Source organism: Varanus komodoensis, unplaced genomic scaffold (genome assembly GCF_004798865.1).
Source record: "Varanus komodoensis strain SLA01 unplaced genomic scaffold, ASM479886v1 scaffold43, whole genome shotgun sequence".
Classification (NCBI taxonomy): Eukaryota; Metazoa; Chordata; class Lepidosauria; order Squamata; family Varanidae; genus Varanus; species Varanus komodoensis.
In genome coordinates, this window is record NW_025335985.1 from 2,518,976 (window position 1) to 2,541,900 (window position 22,925).

General features: G+C 43.4%; 1 protein-coding gene across 1 annotated transcript; it reads right to left on the reverse strand.

Moving 5' to 3' along the window:
• Positions 1–277: 277 nt before the first annotated feature.
• On the reverse strand, positions 278–22,756 carry FNTA (farnesyltransferase, CAAX box, alpha). Its single transcript, XM_044443923.1, has 9 exons — positions 22,599–22,756; positions 21,794–21,879; positions 20,175–20,289; positions 18,468–18,572; positions 15,595–15,721; positions 14,886–15,034; positions 14,086–14,148; positions 3,283–3,454; positions 278–1,007 (listed from the first exon to the last, which is right to left on the reverse strand). Exons 1-9 carry the CDS (start codon positions 22,730–22,732, stop codon positions 876–878), a joined length of 1,083 nt encoding a protein of 360 aa, XP_044299858.1. The 5' UTR covers positions 22,733–22,756; the 3' UTR covers positions 278–875.
• Positions 22,757–22,925: the final 169 nt, after the last annotated feature.

Below are 22,925 nucleotides of genomic sequence, written 5' to 3' on the forward strand. Positions count from 1 at the left end.
ATTGTATTATTAATGTTGTAAGCCGCCCCGAGGCTTTGTTGCGATGGGAGGCATAGAAATGTTTTAAATAAATAAATAAATAAACTGCCCAGGGAGCTTTGGCTATTGAGTGACACTGGTCACACCTGGAGACCAGAAGCCAGGATTCTTAGTTTATGGTGAACTGACAGCGAAATGTTGTGGTGCAGTAATCCACACCTCCCCCAGTAGTCACAATCCCCATTTTTGCACTAAATATTACAGAACCAAATTATCGAAACACTGTAAACACTCTAAATCCCTGCACAAGCATTATACCTTTATTACAAATTATTGATGGCATTAGTTGAGTACAATGAGAACACAGTCTGTGTTGCATAGCTGCTCCAATATACAACTGCGTACCCTTCCTCACAGTAACCACAATTAAGTTACTTTACATATCCTCTACACATCAGGTCTCTGCAATCCAACTCAAATACATTCAGAATCTTACATGCGCTTACTTTATAGTCACTTTGTAGTGACCATGGCTGGGAACTGATTTAGAACATTATAATGGTAAGTACAGCATTATTCATATACTAGTAAGAAACAATTCATTTATTTGGTACAATTCAAGTAATTACTAAGTGTTGTTTTTTTAAATGCACAGTGCTCCGGACCGTCCCACAACTAATGTGTATAGCACTAGTAACCACAGGTCAGTTTGTTACACAGAATGCTTTGCACTCTCAGTGTGGTTAGAAGCAATACCTCTGCAGTAATGTAAAGTTACAACATATTTGGGGAAGAGAGGAAACAACACTATTTAATTGCCTGCCTGGCTCTTCCTGCCATGAGTTCTTGTAATACACACAGAGCTGAATGTTGTATTCTTTTCCACTAGCATGAAGTTACTGCGGATCATTTTCAGTTGGCACATTCTGTTCTTCATTTGGGCTGTGTTTACTCTTAAGGGACCTTCCAATGTATCTCCAATATTCTTTCCGTATTATGTCTTTTTCTTTAGCCAGGGTTTCACATAACTAGAGTAAGGAAAATAACAAGTTGTTTAAAAATAGTATTCACATAGTTATTATTCACTATAGAACACCCATGTATGCATTTATGTGTGTGTCATCTTTTACAAAGTAATATAAGCAAAGACAACAGGTTCCTGCTCCAAGGAGCTTACAACAGAATGGGAGACAACGCTCATTTGGTTAACAAGAAGAATATCGCAGTTACATAAATTCCTTGTTTACATCTCAACAATCTAAGGCAGGACTTTTAGGGATCAATTCTACAGCTGATTTCTTAAATGTATTATTTATATTGATTAAAAAAACATTTCTGTGCTGATTTATGGCCCTCAAAAGGATCGAATCCTCTATGGTTAACTTTTCTGTGAAACACCCATCAAGCGTCCATAGAAATGCTGATGCAGCAGTCATACCTGGCACTGCTGATTTTATTTTAATAGCACAGTGATTTTATTTTAACTAGCTGTCAAGATAGCTCAGGAATAGGGTCGCAGCAAAAAATACTCAACTACCCGATTTCCATCTACCCGAATTGGCCTATGAAACCTCTATGGGTAGACAGCCAGCATATTGTGGCCAGAATGCTGGTTTGTCCAGGACAACCCTGGTCCGCCAAAGACAAGCTCAGTAAATGACTTTGGAAACATGACTGTCTCTTGGTGTAACATCACAGATGTTGAGAGATAAATCCTATAAACGTTGCCTTGAGCTTGGAGTAGGGATGGATCCCTGTGCAATTAAAGGTTGGACCAGTTTTGTGAAGGTTAGGGTTGGCCTCTTAGCTAAAAAGTCAAGGCTGTTCTACGTATTATGCCAAATCAGGTCTGGAATGGTGGACTGTACCACTAGACTGCAGTGGGGGGGGGGGGGGGGTCATCTTTTGGAACACTAAACATACATAACACATTTCTGCATGTAGTAAAAGAGAATATCAGAAGTGCCTAGTGCAGCCCCCTTTTATGTGCTTGCTTCATTAGTATATGCTGAGAGCGGGCCTTAGAAAAATGAACCCCTATTCTACCTACTGCAGACTGAAGCATTTCCCCATAATTCTACAAAGTCACTCCACATTAACTTTTTGGCACCGCTTCCTAATCCTCATCCACTATTATAATTAAGACTAAGTATGCGTGCATGGACTGAGGGTGTATTTTTCCCAATTGACACATCCTCATTTCCCTCAGTTTTGTTTATTTCTAGACTGTAAGCCATGCAGGGCAGGGGCTTGTCCTTTCATGATATGCACGAGAACATTATAGCAGCACCTAAATGAGCAGCAATAGCATCACCACACTGTTTTGGAGTGCACAGTAAGTTCTTCTGAGATTTATCTGTATATATCAAGACTTTTCCCTTCTCCAAGTGGAATATTCTATTTAGCTCATTTGGCAGTTCAGTCTGGCTTTTAAGATTTGGCAAAGGAATTGAAACACACAGAGTTCCCCAATCCTCTTAATGGACACTACATAAATACAGCTTTCTATCCTTTCTAGTCTGTTTCCTTTCTTGTACAGAAGACTGTGTCCTACTGGCAGACTACAATTTCTAGCCAAGGCTCTAAAATCAGTCACTGTTACTAAAACAATAACTAGCAAATACAATGCTAGATCTAGGAAGACAGTAAGTTGGAAGGCACCTTTGCAAATTCTGCCATTTGCGTGTTAAAACAGACACTAACTGGCTGGTAGTCATTAACAAAAAGTCAGCAGTTGTATTATGCAAGCAATGAGAATCAGACACTTCTTCAAGTACATGGAATAACATATAGGGGAAAGGGGTAACACACATACACATATACAGATACACATGGGTACACACAAAGAAAGCAAGCATGTGCGGAATACCCTTGGGCTAACATGCCAGAGATAATACATTTTCTTTGTAGCAGACATCAAACAGGCTAATAATTGGCATGCGTGAAACCAACAGTGACAGCAAATATACAATGCAGCGTATTAATATCACTGCATTTAGACAAATGCTACTTTCCCCAAAATTAACTCCCAGCTTGCACTACACTGTGCAGAAATCTTTATTTACAATTCTGCAAAAATGAAAAACTTGGTGAAATATTATAGAAATGCCTCAGTTTGAGTTTGTTCAGTGCACCAAAATTTGATATAATTGGCAAACTGATACACTAGGTTTCAATTTCTTTAATTTCTATAGGAGAATAAAGACAGTCATCATTACAACCTGCTTATAGTTACCAAATAAACTATAAACAATAACACAGGCCAGAAAAAACAACTTCAAAAAACACCCCCAAAAAACTAACCTCTAGTGCATTGTTAAGAATTTCTTCTTTGTTTTCGCACTGGTTTTCTAGCATGTCTTCATATATGTCCACCAAAAAGGCAATTAAATAGGGAGAACTGTGACTCGGCTGCAATTCTAGAAGTTGCTCTAAGAGATTTGGATATTTTGAAAGGCCACGATCTTGCAGAATCCTGAAACAAAACCAGTCACAAACATCACACTGATTTTCATGCCGTCACCACCCGATTGCTGTACAGTAGTTAACGCAACATTTCCTATAAAACCTGAGGTATAAGAACAATGAAAAGCAAGCAGTTAGTAATCAGCCTGCCAAGATTTTGCAGAAGCCTTTCTGGAAAGGTCGTAAAATACATCCTTAACCTGCAAACATCTCAACAAGAATCAGAAATCAGTGCTGCATATTCAGAGTAGTGGGAAGAGCCTTCCCTCTGCAAGGTCAGCTATGAAGGAGACACAGGAGCTGGATCACCACAGGTCCTGTGTGCAACACCTGTATGTACATGAACTTATCAGAAGTATGGGGCATTTCTTAAAGTGTTCAGCTTTGCAGTGGGGATATCTTACTCCACAGCCCATTGGCTTACTCCTCCAAATAGTGCCAGGGAACAGAGAAGAACAATTACCTTTGCTAGAGCCAGCTCCAGGGTCAGGCTGCAGGCACAATTCGTGCTGATGGCCCCATCTGCCCCTCCTAGGATGCTTCCCATATACAGAATTAGCACACACACACACATATACAAAGGTGTGGCTGCTTCAGTGGTGAGCCTGGATCTCATGTTCCCTTGCCCAGTGTATGCCTAGGAGATGGACCGACATGGATCAAGTAGCTATCGCTATACTCGTGGCTCCCTCCTCACCCCCCGCCCAAAGACTCTCCCAGACTGTTAAAGTGGAGCTGGCTCTCTCCAGTCTTAGCTACTCTCATGCCTTGGCTCAAGAATCCATTTTGTTCCCCAAGTCATGACCTGGAAGCTGCCAGGAATATAGCTGAAGTTTTGGAACTGCTAAAGAGGCACACTGTACACACCTCGTTTCTCCTTGGATGAATGAAAGAAAGCTCTTCCCTACGCTGGGGAAAACACACAATGCCTACCTCAATGCCAGGCCACCACCCAGCAAAGTAACCCACAAGAGTCCTTTGGTGCTGCTGAATCAAACACCCTGGCAGGAGAAATAGTCCAATTCCAAATCATCTCCAGCAAGGCCTACTGCTACCCAAGTCCCATTAACCCCACACCATCTGGCATTTTGAAGACTGGGCTATGCTACTTAGCGGCATCCAGGTAAGTGCAAAATTAAGAGGTAAGGAATTTCTCTGCACTTTCCACTTAGTGATGAGCATAGACCTACTGCTACCTTTGGTTTATGTCACCTTGGCTGCAGCCTCTGAGCATATTTTCCCTTCCTTGCAAACCCTGTAACTGCCTCGGTATTTGGCAGTTTGAATGCTCGCAAGTTTCAGCTCTGCTCCAAGATTTAAGCCAGAGTTTACGTGTTCCTTGTGACTCATTCCTAGCACTTCTACTGCTTCAACGCTTTATGCACGTTTCAACAGCCAAAGAACCCTGCTTCTTTCAGTGGGCACCACCCATTACCTTGTTTGCCCAGTGAGATCTGCTGCCTTGTTTACCCAGACAGAAAGCTTTAGTTATACCTCGTAAAGTACCTATCGAGTCCGGGATCCGGTTTTGGTCATAGCACAGCAACCCTATCAGCTGTGTTACCAACTCATTTTGGTTGTCTATGCAGGGCATTGTATTCCATGCTTCCTTGCTTAGTTTGTTTGTTTATTTATTTATTTAAAACATGAATATCCCCTTTTGTATCTGATCAGGATCTCTAGATGGTCTTATGTGCTCAATCCCAACTGAGTGTGGGATTGCAGAGAACCTATTCCGAAGCTGCTGCCAAAGAGCTCTGGTCAGTTTTGATCACTTTTCCAAGCCCATTTCCAAAGTTCTCCACTCCAATTTCAAATTCTTCATTTAGTCAAATTGTGACAGCTCCAACACCTAACAATAGTGGACCCTCCATATTCACTATTCAGGAAAGCAAGAACCCAACTCCGTATGAATCTATCCTCTGTCTGCCTATGTTCTGATAACCTGGCATGCAACAGGGCTAGAGAAGCATGCCACTTTTTCCCCATCTTGCTTTGCAATTAAGAGCTGAGCACTTCAATAATAGTCTGTGCTGATAGAATTTTTCTAGCTTTTGGCAATCCTCAGGTGAAGTCTTGTGCTTTCTCTAAAATCCAGTAATAATAACCATTCCAAGTTGATTTTCTTTTTATTTCTTCCAGGACTGACTTCTGCTGCATGGCCCACCATTCTTGCCTGCATTCAAGCTTCTTGGCCAAGTAGCCTTCCAATCTCCTGCATGGCCACTTTGAGAGCCCACCTTCCCTTCCTTTGCTTGTCAACATTAATTTCCGCAACTTGTTGTCATTCCTGCCTCTTTACAAGTTAGGTTCAAAAGAACAAGCATATTGGCCCATGTGTTAGTAGGTGGCTATGGTAACTGAATGTGGATATGTACACTTCTGAAATTAGAGAGCTATATAAATAAAGGACTCGGAACAAGCATCTGAGCTAATTTCCCGTCTAAGTAGTAGACATCCCCCATTTAGAAAACACATAAAGCACAGGATCTGCTGTTTGCAGGCTACACCTCAGGTTAAAGACTGCCCCTAAGAGCTGCCTTGCTACCACCTGTGCAACCACACACAAGTCACATGCCCATGTGACTAAGAAGAGGCACTGCACTGTGAGGAGTCACGCAAGGCTCAGCACACGCATCCTCACGAGTTCAGGTGATATGCTGCTGTAAATTCCTGCAACATGTTCAGCCCCCTAACACTCAAGATCTGTCTGTCATTTTCCATGGTAGTTACTATGGATAGGATGCACAAGACAATGTTCAGCTGGCTGGTCTATTCATGTGGAAGAAATATGTGGGCCTAGGAAAACCCTTTTGCTAAGCCCTTAGGGGCAAGCACATTGCATTGATGAATTGCAACAACTTCTGTAAAGATGGAGCTCGCTATTGCTCAACCATCAGGAAGGATAACAAGACAGAAAGGATGACACACGTATTGAGGACTGATTGTTCTCTTACCCCTTTAAAAAGAGGATGTTGTGCCTGCCCGCCCCTTGAGAGCTGAGGCAGAGGTCCTTCTCCAGAAGCTCTCTCTGAAGGAAATGAGGAGGGTAGCTACTTGGAGAAGCGCCTTTTTGGCGGTGGCACCCCAACTGTGGAACACGCTCTCCAGGGAGTTTTGCCTGGTGCCACTGCTTTATTCTTTTCAGGGTCAGGTGAAGACCTTTTTATTTTCCCAATATTTTAACAGTTGATTGATTTTATCCTTGATTTTATCATCATTTATTGAATGCAGAGCGTTGTGTGTTGTTTGTTGTATACGGTTGCTTTGTTTTTTGTGTTTTTTGTAAGCCATATTTTTTAGCATTGGACGGCATATAAAAACTTTAAATAAATAAATAAACCAGATGAACATCAACAATCAGTTTTGATGATCCTCCCTCTGCTGCTTTGGACTTCCTTGCAGATGCCTAATATTGCCAGAGCTGCCATGTTCAGCAGCCATTTTGTGTGTTTCTTCACAAGCAACTTGGCTAAGAAGGTCCTGTTCTGTCTGGAAAGGATTGAGCAAACTAGGATTCGAAGGTGCATTTGAAAATTCCCCATCAAAACCATCAATGACCAATCTTCCTCTGGTTCCTGATCTAATCAAAGTAGTAACTATCAATTTTCTCTGGAGAGCTCTGAGATTTCAAGTTACCTCTTCAAGAAATATTTCAAGCAGTTAAAAGCCTAGACCACTTTCTTCCTGTTCAGCAGGAGCCAATACACTCTTTTTGATACATCTGGAAAAGGCCTTCCCAGGGCCATCTGTTTTGTTATGAATGCTGCCTTCCTAAGATCTCAAAGATATTTCAAGATAAATTCTACGAGGTTTTAAATCAACAGGAACTTCTGAAGCTATGCATTGGCAGACACCCTGCCTGATTAGACCTTGGATTCCCTATTGAGTCCCTACTTTTAGCTTGTACATTCTTGCCATGGTAGAGGTAGAGGCAAGGATTCTTGCCTTCCCTTTAGCTTTCTTTTGGATTAATCTGGATGCTGCAGAACCTCTGCTCCTCCTCATGTCTGAGCAGGAAAGAACAGTATTAGTATTCTCCCAGTACCCCAGTTTTATTGTGTTTTAATTTGTTTTTATGGAGTCGTCTCTGGCCATGTCGACGGTTGAGTTTCCTGGGGAGCGCGTGGGCGCCGCCATTGGGGTGGTTACGGGCAATGGACGTTACAGCGGTGGGGGCTTAACGTGTCTGCGTAGAAGAAGGAGGGACAGATGGCTGACACCCGTCCCTCCTTCTGGTTCTGCCCCCAGCCAGAGGGTTCCAGGTAGTCTTGTCAACCGCCCCTCGGGCCTGACGGTGCTGCTGCTTAATTCCACGTCGGTCCACAATAAATCTTCCCTCATCCATGACTTGATTGTGGATGAGGGGGCCGACCTGGCTTGCATAACGGAGACCTGGGCGGGAGGGGGGGGGATGTTGCCCTCTCTCAATTGTGCCCGCCCGGGTATCTGGTTCAGCACCGTCCACGCCTGGAGGGGAGGGGAAGGGAGGGGAGGGGAGGGGGGTTACTTTGGTTAACCGAGCCTCCATCTCCCTCATGGGACTTCCAGTCCCTTCAAGACCAGGGCTGGAGTGCCTCTACTTGGTGTTGGGCGATCGAGACAGATTGGGGATTCTGTTGGTGTACTGTGCACCCTTCTGCCCAAAAGACTCCCTGCCTGAGCTGACGGAGATCGTCTTGAACCTGGTGTTGAGGACCTCCAGGATTTTGGTCCTGGGGGACTTCAATCTCCATGCCGAGACTGGTCTGACCGGGGCGGCTCAGGACTTCATAGCCTCCATGACGGCCATGGGGCTGTCTCAACATGTCACAGGCCCGACCCATGAACGTGGACACACACTGGACCTGGTTTTCTCGACGGGGCAGGAAGAGGGTGGTCTGAGGGTGAGGAATTTATGTCTGACACCCCTGTAATGGTCAGATCACTTCCTTGTGAGGTTTGTGCTCGAGAGCGGCCTCTCCCTCTGTAAGGGTGCGGACCCGATTGTGTGGGTCCGCCCCCGGAGCCAGATGGATCCGGATGGATTCCTGAAGGCCCTGGGGGAGTTTCCAGCTGACAAGACTGGTGCTCCTGTCGAGGCTCTGGTCGAACTATGGAATGGGGAGATGACTAGGGCTGTTGACACGATCGCTCCTAAGTGTCCTCTCCTGCCAGGCAGAGTCCACTCTTCCCCTTGGTATACATCTGAATTGTGGGCGATGAAGCAGGCTGGGAGATGGATAGAGCGTAGGTGGAGGAGATCACGGGATGAATCTGACCAAACACACTTAAGAGCCCACTATCGGGCCTATGCTGTGGCGGTGAAGGCGGCGAAAAAGAAATTCTTCTCCGTTTCCATTGCCTCCTCAAAATGCCGTCCGGCGGAGCTTTTTCGAGTGGTGCAAGGCCTGGTCCGCCCTGGCCCTAAGAAAGATCTGGTTCCACCCTCGAAGGCCCGCTGTGACTACTTTGCCAAGCATTTCAGGGAGAAAATCGCTCAGATTCATCATGAGCTAGACTCTACTAATGATTCAGAGGCTTCTGGGGAGATACCAATGTCGCTGTCTGGTCCAAAATTAATGGATGAATTTCAGTTATTGCAGCCTGATGATGTGGACAAGGTGCTTGGACGCGTACGTCCCACCACTTGCCTATTGGACCCTTGCCCATCTTGGTTAATAAACAATGCCAAGCACGGGATTGGGATCTGGATCTTGGAAGTGATTAACGCTTCTCTGAGGGAGGGTTGGGTACCTGCCCCTTTAAAGGAGGCGGTAGTCCGACCGGTCCTGAAGAAAGCGTCCCTGGATCCAGAGATGGCCACTAATTATAGACCAGTGGCCAACATCCCATTTCTGGGCAAGGTGTTGGAGCGGGTGGTGGCGGGACAACTCCAAGCACTCTTGGATGAAACTGATTATCTGGACCCATTTCAGTCCGGCTTCAGACCCGGGTACGGTACTGAATCTGCCTTGGTCGCCCTGTACGATGACCTGTGCAGGGAGAAAGACAGGGGGAGTGCGTCCCTGTTGGTTCTTCTGGACCTCTCAGCGGCTTTCGATACCATCGACCATGGTATCCTTCTGGATAGGCTAGTGGGATTGGGGGTCGGAGGCACTGCTTTGCAGTGGTTCCGCTCCTATCTCAATGGCCAATTCCAGAAGGTGGTGCTGGGGGACCATGGCTCTGCACCATGGCAGCTATGCCATGGAGTACCACAGGGATCCATTTTGTCCCCTTTGCTGTTTAACATCTACATGAAACCGCTGGGAGAGGTCACCAGGAGGTGTGGGCTGCGGAATCATCAGTACGCTGATGATACCCAGCTCTACCTCTCGTTTTGCACCAATCCGGTGAGGCAGTGGCTGTGCTGAACCGGTGCCTGGCTGAGGTAATGGGCTGGATGAGGGCCAATAAACTGAAGCTCAATCCAGACAAGACGGAGGTCCTGTTGGTCAGCAGATCGGGCTTCGGGGAGGGTGAATTGAACCTAGTCCTGAATGGGGTTGCACTCCCTCTTAGGGACAAGGTCCGCAGCTTGGGAGTGCTCCTCGACCCAGAGCTTTCATTGGAAGCTCAGGTGACAGCGGTGGCGAGGAACGCTTTCTTTCAGCTTTGGCTGCGCCCCTACCTGGAGTACGACTGCTTGGCGACAGTGACACACGCGTTGGTGACTTCCCGACTTGACTTCTGTAACGCGCTCTGCTTGGGGCTACCCTTGAAGACGGTCTGGATACTTCAACTGGTTCAAAATAGAGCTGCCAGGCTGCTGACGGGGACTGGGCATTATATTCACATGACTCCAGTCCTCCGTCAGCTTCACTGGCTTCCCATTGAAGTCTGGGCCCAATTCAAGGTGTTGGTGATGACCTAAAAAGCCCTTAACGGCTTGGGTCCTGGTTACCTGAAGGAGCGCTTACATCCATATATGCCCACCCGCCCCTCAAGATCTGCGGGAGAGGCCCTTCTCCGGGAACCCTCCATGAAGGAAATTAGGAGGGTGAGTACTCGGAGGAGGGCTTTCTCTGCGGTGGCGCCCAATCTATGGAATGCGCTCCCCAGAGAGGTCCGCCTGGCGCCGTCGTTATTTGTTTTTCGGCGCCAGGCAAAGACCTTTTTATTCAAATGTTAATTTAATTGTTAATATTATTTATTTATATTATTCTTTGGGCAGGGCGACTTAATTTATATTGTTAATTTATATTATTGTATTGAAGTTTATTTATGGTTGTGAGCCGCCCCGAGGCTTCGGCGAATGGGGCGGCATAGAAGTCTCCTAAAGAAAGAAAGAAAGGAAGGAAGGAAGGAAGGAAGGAAGGAAGGAAGGAAGGAAGGCAGAAGGAAAAGGGAGGAAAAATTGTTGTCACAGCAAGGCTGCACTGTGGATTGCTTCAGCATCTCTGAGAGATGCAAGCCTCTGAACACAAGTTAGCCAGGGGACATATGCAGGAGGGTGAGTTGCATTCATCCTGCATGTGGATCTCCCATAGGCAGCTTTGTGAGAACACAACGCAAGGCTGGATAGTCCCTTTGTCTGATTCTGCACGGCTCTTCTTACATTCTGAAATGCCATGCCGGTGAATGCAGGCTGTTTTGCTTCATGCAAAAGGGTGAAAACCTAACCAGGAAGGGATAGATGGAACCTCGCTACACAGCACATGCAGCAAGCTGTGAACAAGACAAAGGGGCTTGTGGGCATCCCAAAAATATCTGGCTGGCTCCTACAGGAACAGACTGCTAGATGAGAGAGTTCTTTTGTCCTAGCCAACAAAACTCTCCTTCCATTCCTACAAGAGTAGTTATAGTCTCTCCTGATGTCTTTAAGCCAAGTCAAGCTGAATTGGTAAGGTCTGCTTGTCCTGGAGGCTATATTACTTAATAAAATAAATAAGTGCAGGTAGAGGCAACTTTCTTCCAATTCTAAAAGAGCACTTGTATGAGAACTTTATATACATTGATGTGTTTATTATATTCCACATTGTTTTATTAAGAAATGCAGCAATTTTTATGCGAAGGAACTTCACATTTATACTATCTGTCCTCCATAAATAATGTTATTGGCTTACTAAGGAGGCTGAAATAATAGAGTTCAGCTTGTCTTTATAATGCACACAGTGTAGAAATGGCAGCATTTTAATGCTATGCAGATACAGTAATCCTGTACTATGAAATCCACTGATGATTCCTCTTCCCCTTCTGCTCATTATGCCCAATGAACAGTTTGTGACAATTCAAATAGCATCTTAAGGATGATGGGGTTTCTGTACCTCCATGCAGGAAAGGGAATCTATGCAGTGGGAGAAAATCCGTATTTGTGCAGTTTCCCCACTTCTCTTCTATACAGAGGATACAAAAGCTGTGCCTCTGCCCCCGCCCCCCGGTCGCCCTGGTGTGTGTATGGGAAGGAGGGAGGAAGATTATTTGTTATTTTCCTAAGTAGGCTGAGGTTCTGTATCGTCTGGCTGTTTAGCAGAAATTAACAAAAATATTCAGAAGTTTAAGTTTAGGGTAGTAAGTTTAGAGTAGTAAGCTTCTGTTTAGATTGCAAAACATTCATTTAGGATTAGCCCTACTGATCTACTTCCAACATCTTCTCACGCTCCATGTTAATTTTCAAATTATTGTCTTACTGATTTTTGTATGTCTCCAGGTGGTATTTCCCTACTGAGATTTATAACCCTTCCATATAACTGCAAGGTCTAAATGCAAATTGTTACAACTGTTGCTGCTGGAAACAGAAAGCTGGATTAAACGGATCTTGCTCTGATCCAACCCTGCTCTTATCTGCCTGATCAACATCTCTTTCCTACATGTCTCCCATCTTCCCAAACTTACCCATCTCAAGGAGTACATGCTCCAGATCACGTAATGCAGATTCATTGACCCAGTTTTCGTGTCCCACTGGCAATCCTGCGTTTAACCCAGGAACCGCAGGGATGAGTGAAATGCACAAATCATGCACTCATTTCCATTTTTAATTGACAATCCAGGTGCAAAGCTGGAAATTCCAGGCTCCTGATGGGTTAAAGAACCAAGTTAACCCAACAACGAACCGTGGATACATTCTGGATTTGCACTTAACAAAACAACCCAGGAATCAGGGCATTCATGGGGTATTAATTAACAACAGAAATGACTCATACATTCTCACTCATCCCAGTTCCTGAGCTAAGTAATGCAAGAATTCACATGAAAACCCAATCACCTCTCACATTCTGTGACACTCATAAGATCTGACCACCTCCCTCCCAAATGCTAGAAACTATTTTGATGAACCTGTTCTGTTTTTTAAAAAAATATTATTAGTATGGTAGTTGTAAGCCTCTCTTGGTTATTTCTACATGCAAAAGAAAGAAAGAGTATGGTAAAGAAATTATATTCAGATGCAACATGAGTTTTTCTAGCCTTTTATCCTGGAACAGGGTCAGTACCAACAGTTACAAGAAGTCCTTTAAAAATGAAGCTGAACACAAACAACCAAGGGTGGGAAGAGAATCAAATGTTGAACATGGTTATGTCAGTTAAGCAGCGCACCATTTTCCTTTCTGCTGTCTATATGTTCATCAGTACCTTCCCACCTCTCCAGTCTGACCGCTCTTTAGAGGGCTGCATCTGGAAAGTCCCAGATTCACTCCCTGGTATCTCCTGGTGGAGCTGGGAAAGGACCCTACCAGACCCACCATCAGTCAGTGCTGACATTAAGCTAGATCAGGGTTGCCTACTGGCTGGATAAGGCCAACAGGTGCTCCCACCTGTCCTGACAGCTTCCAGAATGCAGCCCCCCTGAGAGCTTCTCCAAAGCTGAATCCAGCTGCTAAGCCAAAGACGAGATTCCCCATGCCTTGTTGAGACGAGCTGATGACACAACCCAATAAAAGTCAGCTTCCGATGTTCCTGTGACTTTTGAGGCAACTCATCACCTATTAATCCAAAACCATGGCATACAATTGCACCTAGGAAGCAAATGTTTCTTTTGGGTACCTGAACATTCAGTATCCCAAACTGACCATTTTTTCCAGCAAACACAACAGTATCTTAGCTATTAAAAAGATTTCTATCACTTCGGCCAGTCTGCATGAAGGCCACACGCTGTGCCAACTCAAAACAGCAAAATGTTTTGTGATGGCACTTCCTGTTGGTTCACCTAACACCCTCCTGCTTGCTTTTCAACTTGTTCCTCCGACCAGAATTGTCAGTAGGAAATCCTTTGGAGCAACTCTCCTTACATGCTTCTCTCTGGAATTCCTTTCCTCTTAAAATATTCAGGGTTCTGTGTACATCAAACTAAAGATATTAAAATTTTGCATCCAGACACAGTCTGGGGAAAAGCAGATTCTGCATTCTATATCCATTGCACCAATCTGCATGGTTCATCATTTTTTGCTTAATTTCTTTCTAGCTTTGCTGGTCATGAAAAGGGACAAGGCACTTGAAGCCCTACTCAGAGCCACAGGAAACCTTAGCAACTGCACTGATTTCAATGGTTGCAAGAAGGTGCTGTCCACAAATGGACAAACACTTTTTTGCAGTCACAAGAGCTAGAAACACATTTTCAAACAATGAAATCCAGCATCCTCAGAAAACTGAATCCTGTGCCTGGAAGTACATTCTGCACTTCCAGAGATTCACGGCATACTCGGCCACTAACAAACAACTCACCCTTTCAGATAATTCCAAGCACTTTCATTATGAGGCACCATCTTGATCATTTCTAGGGTAAACCTGAAAAAGGACAACAAAATGTCTCATGAGCCAATAGCGGAAATAGAGCCATATTCCAGACGTCAAAGAATTCTTAATTCCAAACACAGAGACAGACACACTGACAGCCAACATGGGACAATACATTGTGCCCTTACTTTCTTCCTCCTAGAATAGAGATAGTTCTGCAAGGACAAAAAAGCTTCCTAAATAAAGTCAAAAGACATGAAGAAGAATGCACAATACGCTTCAAAATTGCTTTGCTAAGTATATAGTATTGAGTAATTTGCTTGTTAAAAAATATTCAAGAGCATGTTTTTCTATCCTCATCAAGTGAGAAAACTAAGATATTAAAAAGAAAAAATAGGAAAAGGGAATGCCTGTAAGAAAGTGCTGCAACATGGACTGCCTGGAAACCTGAACAGAAATGCTCAATTTTCCACATGTTCTACCCCAAATAACCAGGCTGTATTTCACCCCTACTGTGCTCTGTTCATACGGGCATGTCTTCCCCTCACCCAAAGTTTCTGTCTCCTCCTTAAACCTGTGCGCTTCCCTCTTTGCCCTCTTGTTTGTGCATGGTCCTCGTTTTTCTACAAAAGGACAGTCATGCAGATATTTGAGATCCCTATTATGCAGAAACTGCATATCTGGCATCTCAGGTTAGCAAGAGGAGCTCAGACAATTCATGCTGTTTTCTTTTTTGCCTACAACAAAGGTAAATGGCACTAGATGATGCCACATATAATATTACTTACTGGACTTCTCTGTCTAGAACAGCAGGATCATCATAACCAGTTGTGTTTGAAATCACAAAGTATCGTTGGTTCCAAACAGAATTGTTCCTAACATCTTCTTTCAAAAGTTGTTCCACATACTCCAGCTCATCATCCCATAGTTTAAATTCCTAATGCACAATGTAAGTGAAAAATATTAGAAGAGGAAATAACTGCCTCATTTTCCCAGACAATTGTAATTAATCATTTTTAGGATTGTTAGCATGAGTTTCCAGATGAACATAACATAATTTGGACAAGTCAATCTTACTGAATGGGAGAGGCAATTGACAGTAACAACAATTAGCAGATTAAAAGCATCTTGAATGCCATATATTAGAGAAGGAATCATGAGACTAGACCGCTTGATCCGAGTTTAAGTGTGTTAAGGCAATTATCTATACCAGTTCCCATCACTCTAGCATGACTGAGAAAATTCAGTATCAGGGACACAAACTCTGTCCAAGTTGCTTTTCTCAGCAGCCATTCTCTTAAAAGTTAAAAGTGGCACAACTAGGGGCGACCCTGTAAAGGAGGCAAAGCCTGCCTCCCCCTGTAGCGGACAGCTTGGATTTAGTGAACAGGATTCTGCCATGAGTTGCACTCTCCATGGCTCTTTGCAATATATAAGCCCCCCTTTTCTACCCATGAAACAATGTAAATTTTGCTAGTAAGAGCAACATCAAAGTACCTGAATGACCCACTGCCTATGCTGCCATGCATGGTAGTTCTTAGCATCCTGGTTAAGAATGTCAGCTATAAATTCAAGTTCTTGGGATGGATCCTGCAGCCATTCTACCAACACTCTTCTGTGGTGCCTAAAAAACAAGATGTCTTTATTTTCAAAACAGTACACATTCAGTTCCTCTCCGATGCATTTGATTTTTTAAACAAAGCAAACAGAATAAAAGCATAAATATAGTTATTACTACTGCATCACCCTACAACAGTATTTACCAGGAAACAGAAGAGTGCAGTGAAAAGGTAACTGAAGAATGAGTGCAACAGGTTGTAACAAAATGGCCAAATAAGATGATTTGCATCTTATACGACTCGGCATGATAGGTTGCATCACTTGGTCTCACACCACTTTGCTAAAAGTGTAAGCTGCTGTTGAAAAGTATTGTGCTTGCAGAGAGGTTCTCCCTGTAGTAACTAATCTAAGTATCTCCTTGGCCCATCATAGACATCATGAGATGCAAGTGCATGTGTGTAGTTGGACGTGTTTTCCACGCACAATATTCCTAATTGTCCATTCAGGAATGCACTGCAGGGGGCGTCCCCTCCCAAGTTGCAAAATTTCAATACGCACAATCCTAATAGATTACTTTAAGAAAACTGACCAACCACGCATTCTTCCTGATAGTAAATGAATTCCAGCCAATGTGCAAGAGCAGGAGGCCATTGTTCCATTTGACAGGTAAAAACAATAAATACTACAGCTTGAACAATGCAAGCTACCAGTTCCAATGCTGCAGCAAAGCAGCTTTACAAGGTTTAGGTATCCACTTGATTTGGGGATATTATTAACAAACAAACAAACAGAAGAAATACATAGATTTTTGCATTAAGCATGCACCAGCTAGTATGTATCAGGGTATCTTGGAAGAGGATTTTTCTTCTCCAAAAGAGACCAGGAGAAAGATCAGTGTAGCAGGCTGAGGGTTGATTTATGACTAAGCAGCCCCAGAGGCTGAAGGAGAGGACTTTGAATCCCTAACTTGGCAAGCAATATTACAGTTGTGTGGAAAACCAAACTCAGCTCATCTTGCCAAAGACAGGGACTGAGGGTGCCTAATTAAAACCACCCACCAACCTGCTGAACTCACACTGAGGAAGATTAATGAGCAGCAAAGACAGGCATGAATATAGCTGCTTGTCCGGTTGCCTATGGCAAGTGAATTTTCCTGCTGAGGTGACTGGGCAGGAGAGTTCACAGAAGTGATGGGCATTATGCCATAAAGAACGGAAACAAGTGTGGGCAAGCAGGTGAGCAACTACTTTTGCTGACTAGCATTTTGGTGGACTTAGTCGCCAGGGTGAGTAAGAGGGCATTTTTGTCAAACCAGTGGAGACTTTTTCTTAAAAATAACAGGAAGAATAAAGCAGACTACAAACAATATATGGAAGATTCTAGGGCTGCAATCCTATGTACTCTTACTTGGGAATAAATCCCATTGCACTCAGTGGAGCTTGTTTCTGAATAGATATGTATATAATCATACTGGTTGTGTGCACAGAACCTTTTTTAAATTAATGTTCAGGTCACAAAGATGTTCTATGTAAGCAACATGTGCATTCTGTGCATACAGGGTGTTCATTAAAAGCACAGGACTGGGACTCAGACGACCTGGGTTCTAGTCTCTGCTCAGCTATGGAGCCAACTAGGTGACTTTGGCTAGTCATTTTAAGCAACATTTTAAATGCTAAATACAATTGAATTTTATCTGGCCAGGGCGGCTTATTTTATAATGTGAGTTTTAATCAAGATTATTTTATATGGATTTTAACTTGTTTTATCTATGTTGTAAGCCGCCCCGAGGCTTCGGCGAATGGGGCGGCATAAAAATGTTTTAATAAATAAATAAATAAAATAAATAGTCACAGACTCTCAGCTCAACCCACCTCACAGGGTTGTTGTTATGGGATATAAAATGAGAGCAACACAAGAGTATGATGTAAGCTGCTTTGAGGCAGGATAAAGATCTAATTAATTAATTAATTCCCAACAGATGACTACGAACAATTTAGCTGATATTCTTGCCCTTTGGGCTGAGAAAGCTCAAATGATAAACAAAGTCAAAAACTGCCATAAATCAGCCTATTTTTTAAAACAGATTGTGCCAGGACATATAAAATGAAGCACTGGGGGGGTGTTTACCAGGGGGTACAATATTTGCAAAAGACACCTTCTAGATGGCTAATTATACAGACAGTAGCCAGTAAGATAAGTTACTCTCCCCCGCCTCAAAAAAAGCCACACACACAACCCCACAGCAGTGGTGCATTAATGAACGCATTAAAAATCAAGTACAGAAAAAACAATTCATATAAGAGATAAGGGTGACCCAACCATATGAAAGATACAGAGGCTAATTGTACTGCAATGCAGATTGGAATGCTGTTTGTGGATCATGTCTAACAGCATATTTTTCTCCTATTTAGCAGGTATCACTTCTGTATCTTGTATGGTTCTTCTCTGCCCAAAGAAAGTTCTGACTGGACAGATATATTTATTAATGTGGTTCATGTGTTACACATAGGCTATGGCCAACCAATTCAACTGCAAGACATTTCTTGCTGTTCTTCTTCAGACCTTTTGTAAGCACTCAGACTTCCCTCTCCAGTGCTTTCTGTTAGTTCATGCAATACCTATGCAGTGTTATCCTATAAACCAACCTCATTATCATCGCATTCTTGCCATTTGTAACCATGTAAAATAGGATCCCTGCACAATAGGATCCATGGGACAATCGTGCACCTCTAGTTCAGGGAATAACAAGTAAACAGGATTTTCCTCACAAGGGAAAAAAACCTTTGTTCTGAAAAGAAGCCAGACTTTACCAGACTTGGTAATTCTTTGGTTGATCTTCAATGATAGCTGTGATGTAACTGAGTTCCTCAAGTAGGTCTTTCTTTAGAGACTGCAGAAGAACCCTACGGAAATGCCTGGGAAAAATAAAGAATTCAGTATTAGGCATCTCCTGCTGTTTCTTTCCTCCTCCAAGCTGCTTTACAACAGAGTTACAAACTGCCTCTTCCCAAGTCCTCCAGCTCCCTTGAAAACAAGGCAGTGCTTTCTCTCACCTGCACAAAACTTTGGAGCTAAGAAAAGGTACACAGGAGAGGCAGAGCCTTTGCTCACCTGTGGAGATTTAGAGAAGGTAAGATACAGCAGCAGTTTCTCCCACTGTTTACCCTCTCAATCAAAACTTGCCCTCAGGTTTTCTGACAAACACACTGAGCTACAAACACAGACATGAGTTTTCCTCTTAATTGTAATGAGATCTGGAGAAAAAAATAAAGAACAGCAGAAGAAACTCCTGCTGCTTCACATCTCTAACTTGCAATGCAAGGGAAGCTGTTAGAGACTGATGCAAACCTTGGCCAGAGGACTAGAAGCATGTGGCTCTGACATAATGAGTTGGGGATACCTGTATTTGCTTAAATACATATATTCTGCTTTACCAGTCCATAGAAGGTTCTAAAAGTGGCTTATATTTGCAATGGTATCTCAAGAAATCAAATACATATGCCACAAAGCAGTACTGAAACCTACAGGCTGTCAACCAAGCTATACCACATTAAATTTATATGTCTCTCTGACATCAGGAAGAGGGAACCTACGGCTCTCTGAATTTTGTGGGTCTACAACTTCCTTCTTGCTGGCAAGATCTGATGAGAGTTGGATTCGCATATCATCTGGAGGGCCACAGACTCCTCTCCTCTGCTTACCACTACTTTTCATACCTCACCACAAAGAGAAGGCCCTCTTTAGTAGATTGCTCAACCTGAGAAGTAAGAAAGTACAAGTCATGCTGGATCGGACAAAACGCTTCTTCTCCTCCTACAGTGGTCAAGCAGATGAGCCTGCCAGTAGGGCATGACGGACCCACCTGGTCATGATCTCAAGCAACGGGTATTGAAAATAAAGCCTCTGACAATGGTTACAGCCTTCACTGCTAGTAGCTGTTGACAGGGAACCCATAGGAGGATGCTTTCCATATGCCCTGCAGCCAGGCCATTTAGGGTTTTCAAAGTGAACACCAGTACTTTGAACTGGGCACAGAAATAAAGTGGCAACCATCAGCTCTTTGAAGAGAGCTGCTATATAGCCCTTCCAGCTTGCTCCAGGCAGAAGTCTAGCTGTTACATTTTGGACCTACTGCAGTTTCTGGACACTTTTTGAAAGGTGGCCAAATATAGAGCCCAGTGTTGTAACTTAATCTAGAGGTCAAAACCTCAGGCTATGGTGGTCAAGCCTCATTTGACAAGCATGAAATTAACAGGAAGAATTCCATTTGTTTACTTTGCAGCAAGGCACAGAAATGTAATATTTTAAACAGAGTCTGCCCACTGCTTTCTTCTTCTCAGAGATCATTATGAAGCTGGCCAGACAAAGATAGGATAAAACAGGCTTCAAATCAACAGGCAAATGTCAACTTGCCTGACTAGCCCTGAATCTTCCTAGCATTCTTCATATATACTCAGGAACTCCTAAGTTTTGTAAAAACACCAATTGCTACAGTAAATGAATGCATTACTACATACCACACAGTGTAGTTTGCAGCATTAAGATCAATGGCATCACTTGTTAACTTGAACGCTCTTTCACTCCTTTCATCGCGTTGCAGAACCGCTCGGAAATAATCGTAGACATCTTTAACTAGACAGAAAAAAAATGTCAAATCACTTTCTAGCCTTTCTTGGTCACCTTTTGGTCCTCCCATCTCTACATCCAAATTTGAACTGCCAGAACCAATCAGTATCTCTGCTCACTCAGCCTCTGGGATGGCTCTCTTCAAGTCCCCACACTGTTTCCCCATTCAATACAAACTCAAGTCCTTCTCTTTACAGCTCGCCACAGATCTGTACCCATCTCTTTTTTGCCCCTACATCCCCGTCCAGGACTTTCATTCCTTTAACTCTTGAACCCAGTGCTGCCTTTAAGTCCACTGCCTTCTAGACCAGTTCCTCCCATTCTCTTGCTGTCTCTTAGGCCTGGAACTCTTTCCCACATCACCCATAGTGTTATCTCTCTCTCAGTCTTACCTAAATGCTCCCCTAAAAAGGTTTTAAACATTAATTCACACGCCAACTGAAATTAAAACAACAGAGATGCTCATATTTATTGTTTCCTTTGCTGTTCTTCCATCTTTTCACTGTTTAAAGTTACAAACCTATGCAGAGTCGGAAAGAGAACTGCAACTCCCATCATGCCCCAGCCAACATGGCCAACTTGAAAGAATGCTGGGAGGTGCAGGACTTTGTCAGTCTAATCATACATAGGATTATGTCCTTATATTGTAACCTCCTAGGAGCAAAGACTTCATTTGGTTATTTTAAACCACCATGTGTACATTAAATGAATCATTCTCACCTAGAAAAGCACCTGGAAGCACATTTTTAGAAGAGCCTACCCTTTTGCTGCTTCTGAGTATCAGCTAGTAAGCTTACCTGGATGTAGTTCATTTCTGCTTGTTAATATAGCAGGATTTGTGTTGGTAACCTCTCAGCACCTAAACTATCTACAAGGACTAAAGTCCTGACATCTCTGAACTGAACATTAACAGTTTATTTTACCTTTTAATAGTTAAGGAATTTTAATCCTAGTTCTCTAATAAGTAGGTAGAGTTATAATTCATCTTCAACTCCACCTTATTGCCAAAAGCCATGTGCACTGATCTAATCTCATACTTTCTTTCATGTCCTAAATAATTTCATTTGCCTTTCTGCTCTGCCTGCTCTCCCATAAAAGAAATAATAGTGAAGAACTCCAGATCCTTGTTTTTAAAAACACATGTACAAAAACTAATGCATATTTACTCTGAATCATGTTGCACTATGTTCAAGGAAGTTTACTTCAACAAAGGCGTACACAGGATTACAGCATAAATTTATCAGCAATTCTGCAAATGTTTGATGAATGAGTAAAAAAAAAACACAAATAACTACTCTCCAGGAATACAACTAAAGGACAGTGCAGGACCTGAGAAAACAGAGACAGAGGCAAAGATCTGAGGGGATAAACAACTATGGAGCAACATCAGCCAGAAGAGCAAATTATGGCTATCCGTTTATTCATACATAGCCTACTTTTATAGCCACATTTCCATACAGACCCCCATTGTGGAAATTCTGCTTGTGTACTAAAATGTCCCCAAACTTACATTTTTCACTGTAAATAATCTGAACCACTGGATGTGGTCCATCATCCTGAGGAACTGGCTCAATGTCAGCCCATTCCTTCCTGTCCCTGTAAAAGATATATATCCAGTAAAAGTAAGGCATGCCAAAACAAAACAAAACAAACAAAAAAGCTGTTATGTTTAAACTCCACTTTATCAAGCACAGGAATTTCAGGACAGACTCACAAGGCTTCTGTACAATCTAAAATGCTGAGATTGTGCCATACACTCCCTTTTCAACCAGTGAGGTCACAAAGTAGTTTACAGAAAGTGAAACAGTCATTTCTATAAATTCATCAGTATTTTATGTTTATTTTATTCTTCCTGATACCGTGCCCTTTCCCCACAAAATGAGTGCCTTTCCTTCTGTGGTCAACCACAAATTAGCCCCTCTCCAACTATCTTGACTAGGATAAAGGAGCTGCTGAAAAGAAAGCTTAGCCTTTTTTAGGAAACCAGAAGCTGGCATTTCGCAGCTTAGTAATCAAACGCTACCGCAGAGATGCTAGTTCATCTTGTTCCTCTGGGCATTTACAACCCACATTTCTGTGATAAAAAGAAAGCCCAAGACAGCTTGAACAAAATGCATAAAATCACAACAGAATTAAACTAATTGTATCCATAACATAAATCGGAGTTAAAAACAACTTCCACCTCCTCCACGCTGGCCACAATCCTGTGCGAACTTAATTGGGAAAGAATCCAAATGAACGCAACGGGATTTACTTCTGAGTAGCCCCGCATAGGATCGCCTGGCAGAACTTCCTAAAAACACCCCCGTACGTGCCTGTACAGCACGTAGCCGTTGGATTCCAGGGGTACCCCACACTCCAGCAGCCCGCTATCTCCGGCGGCCTCCGCTTCTGTCTCCAGGCGAGGTACGTAAGGGTCCGGCTCCAGCCTGCCTCCCTCGTCCGCCATCACTGCACTGCCTCCCGCCCACCCCGGAAGAAAGCCAGCTAGACCGAGGCCCTATGAGAGAGAAAAGGAAAGCTCCGCCCCGTACCATAGACATCAAGCATAAAGTCTAGAGTGTCTCCACAAGGAACACCCTGCACAGCGGAAGCCATAGAGATGTCTCGGTGGAGTGTCTATCTTTTCCGCTGCAGGGCTG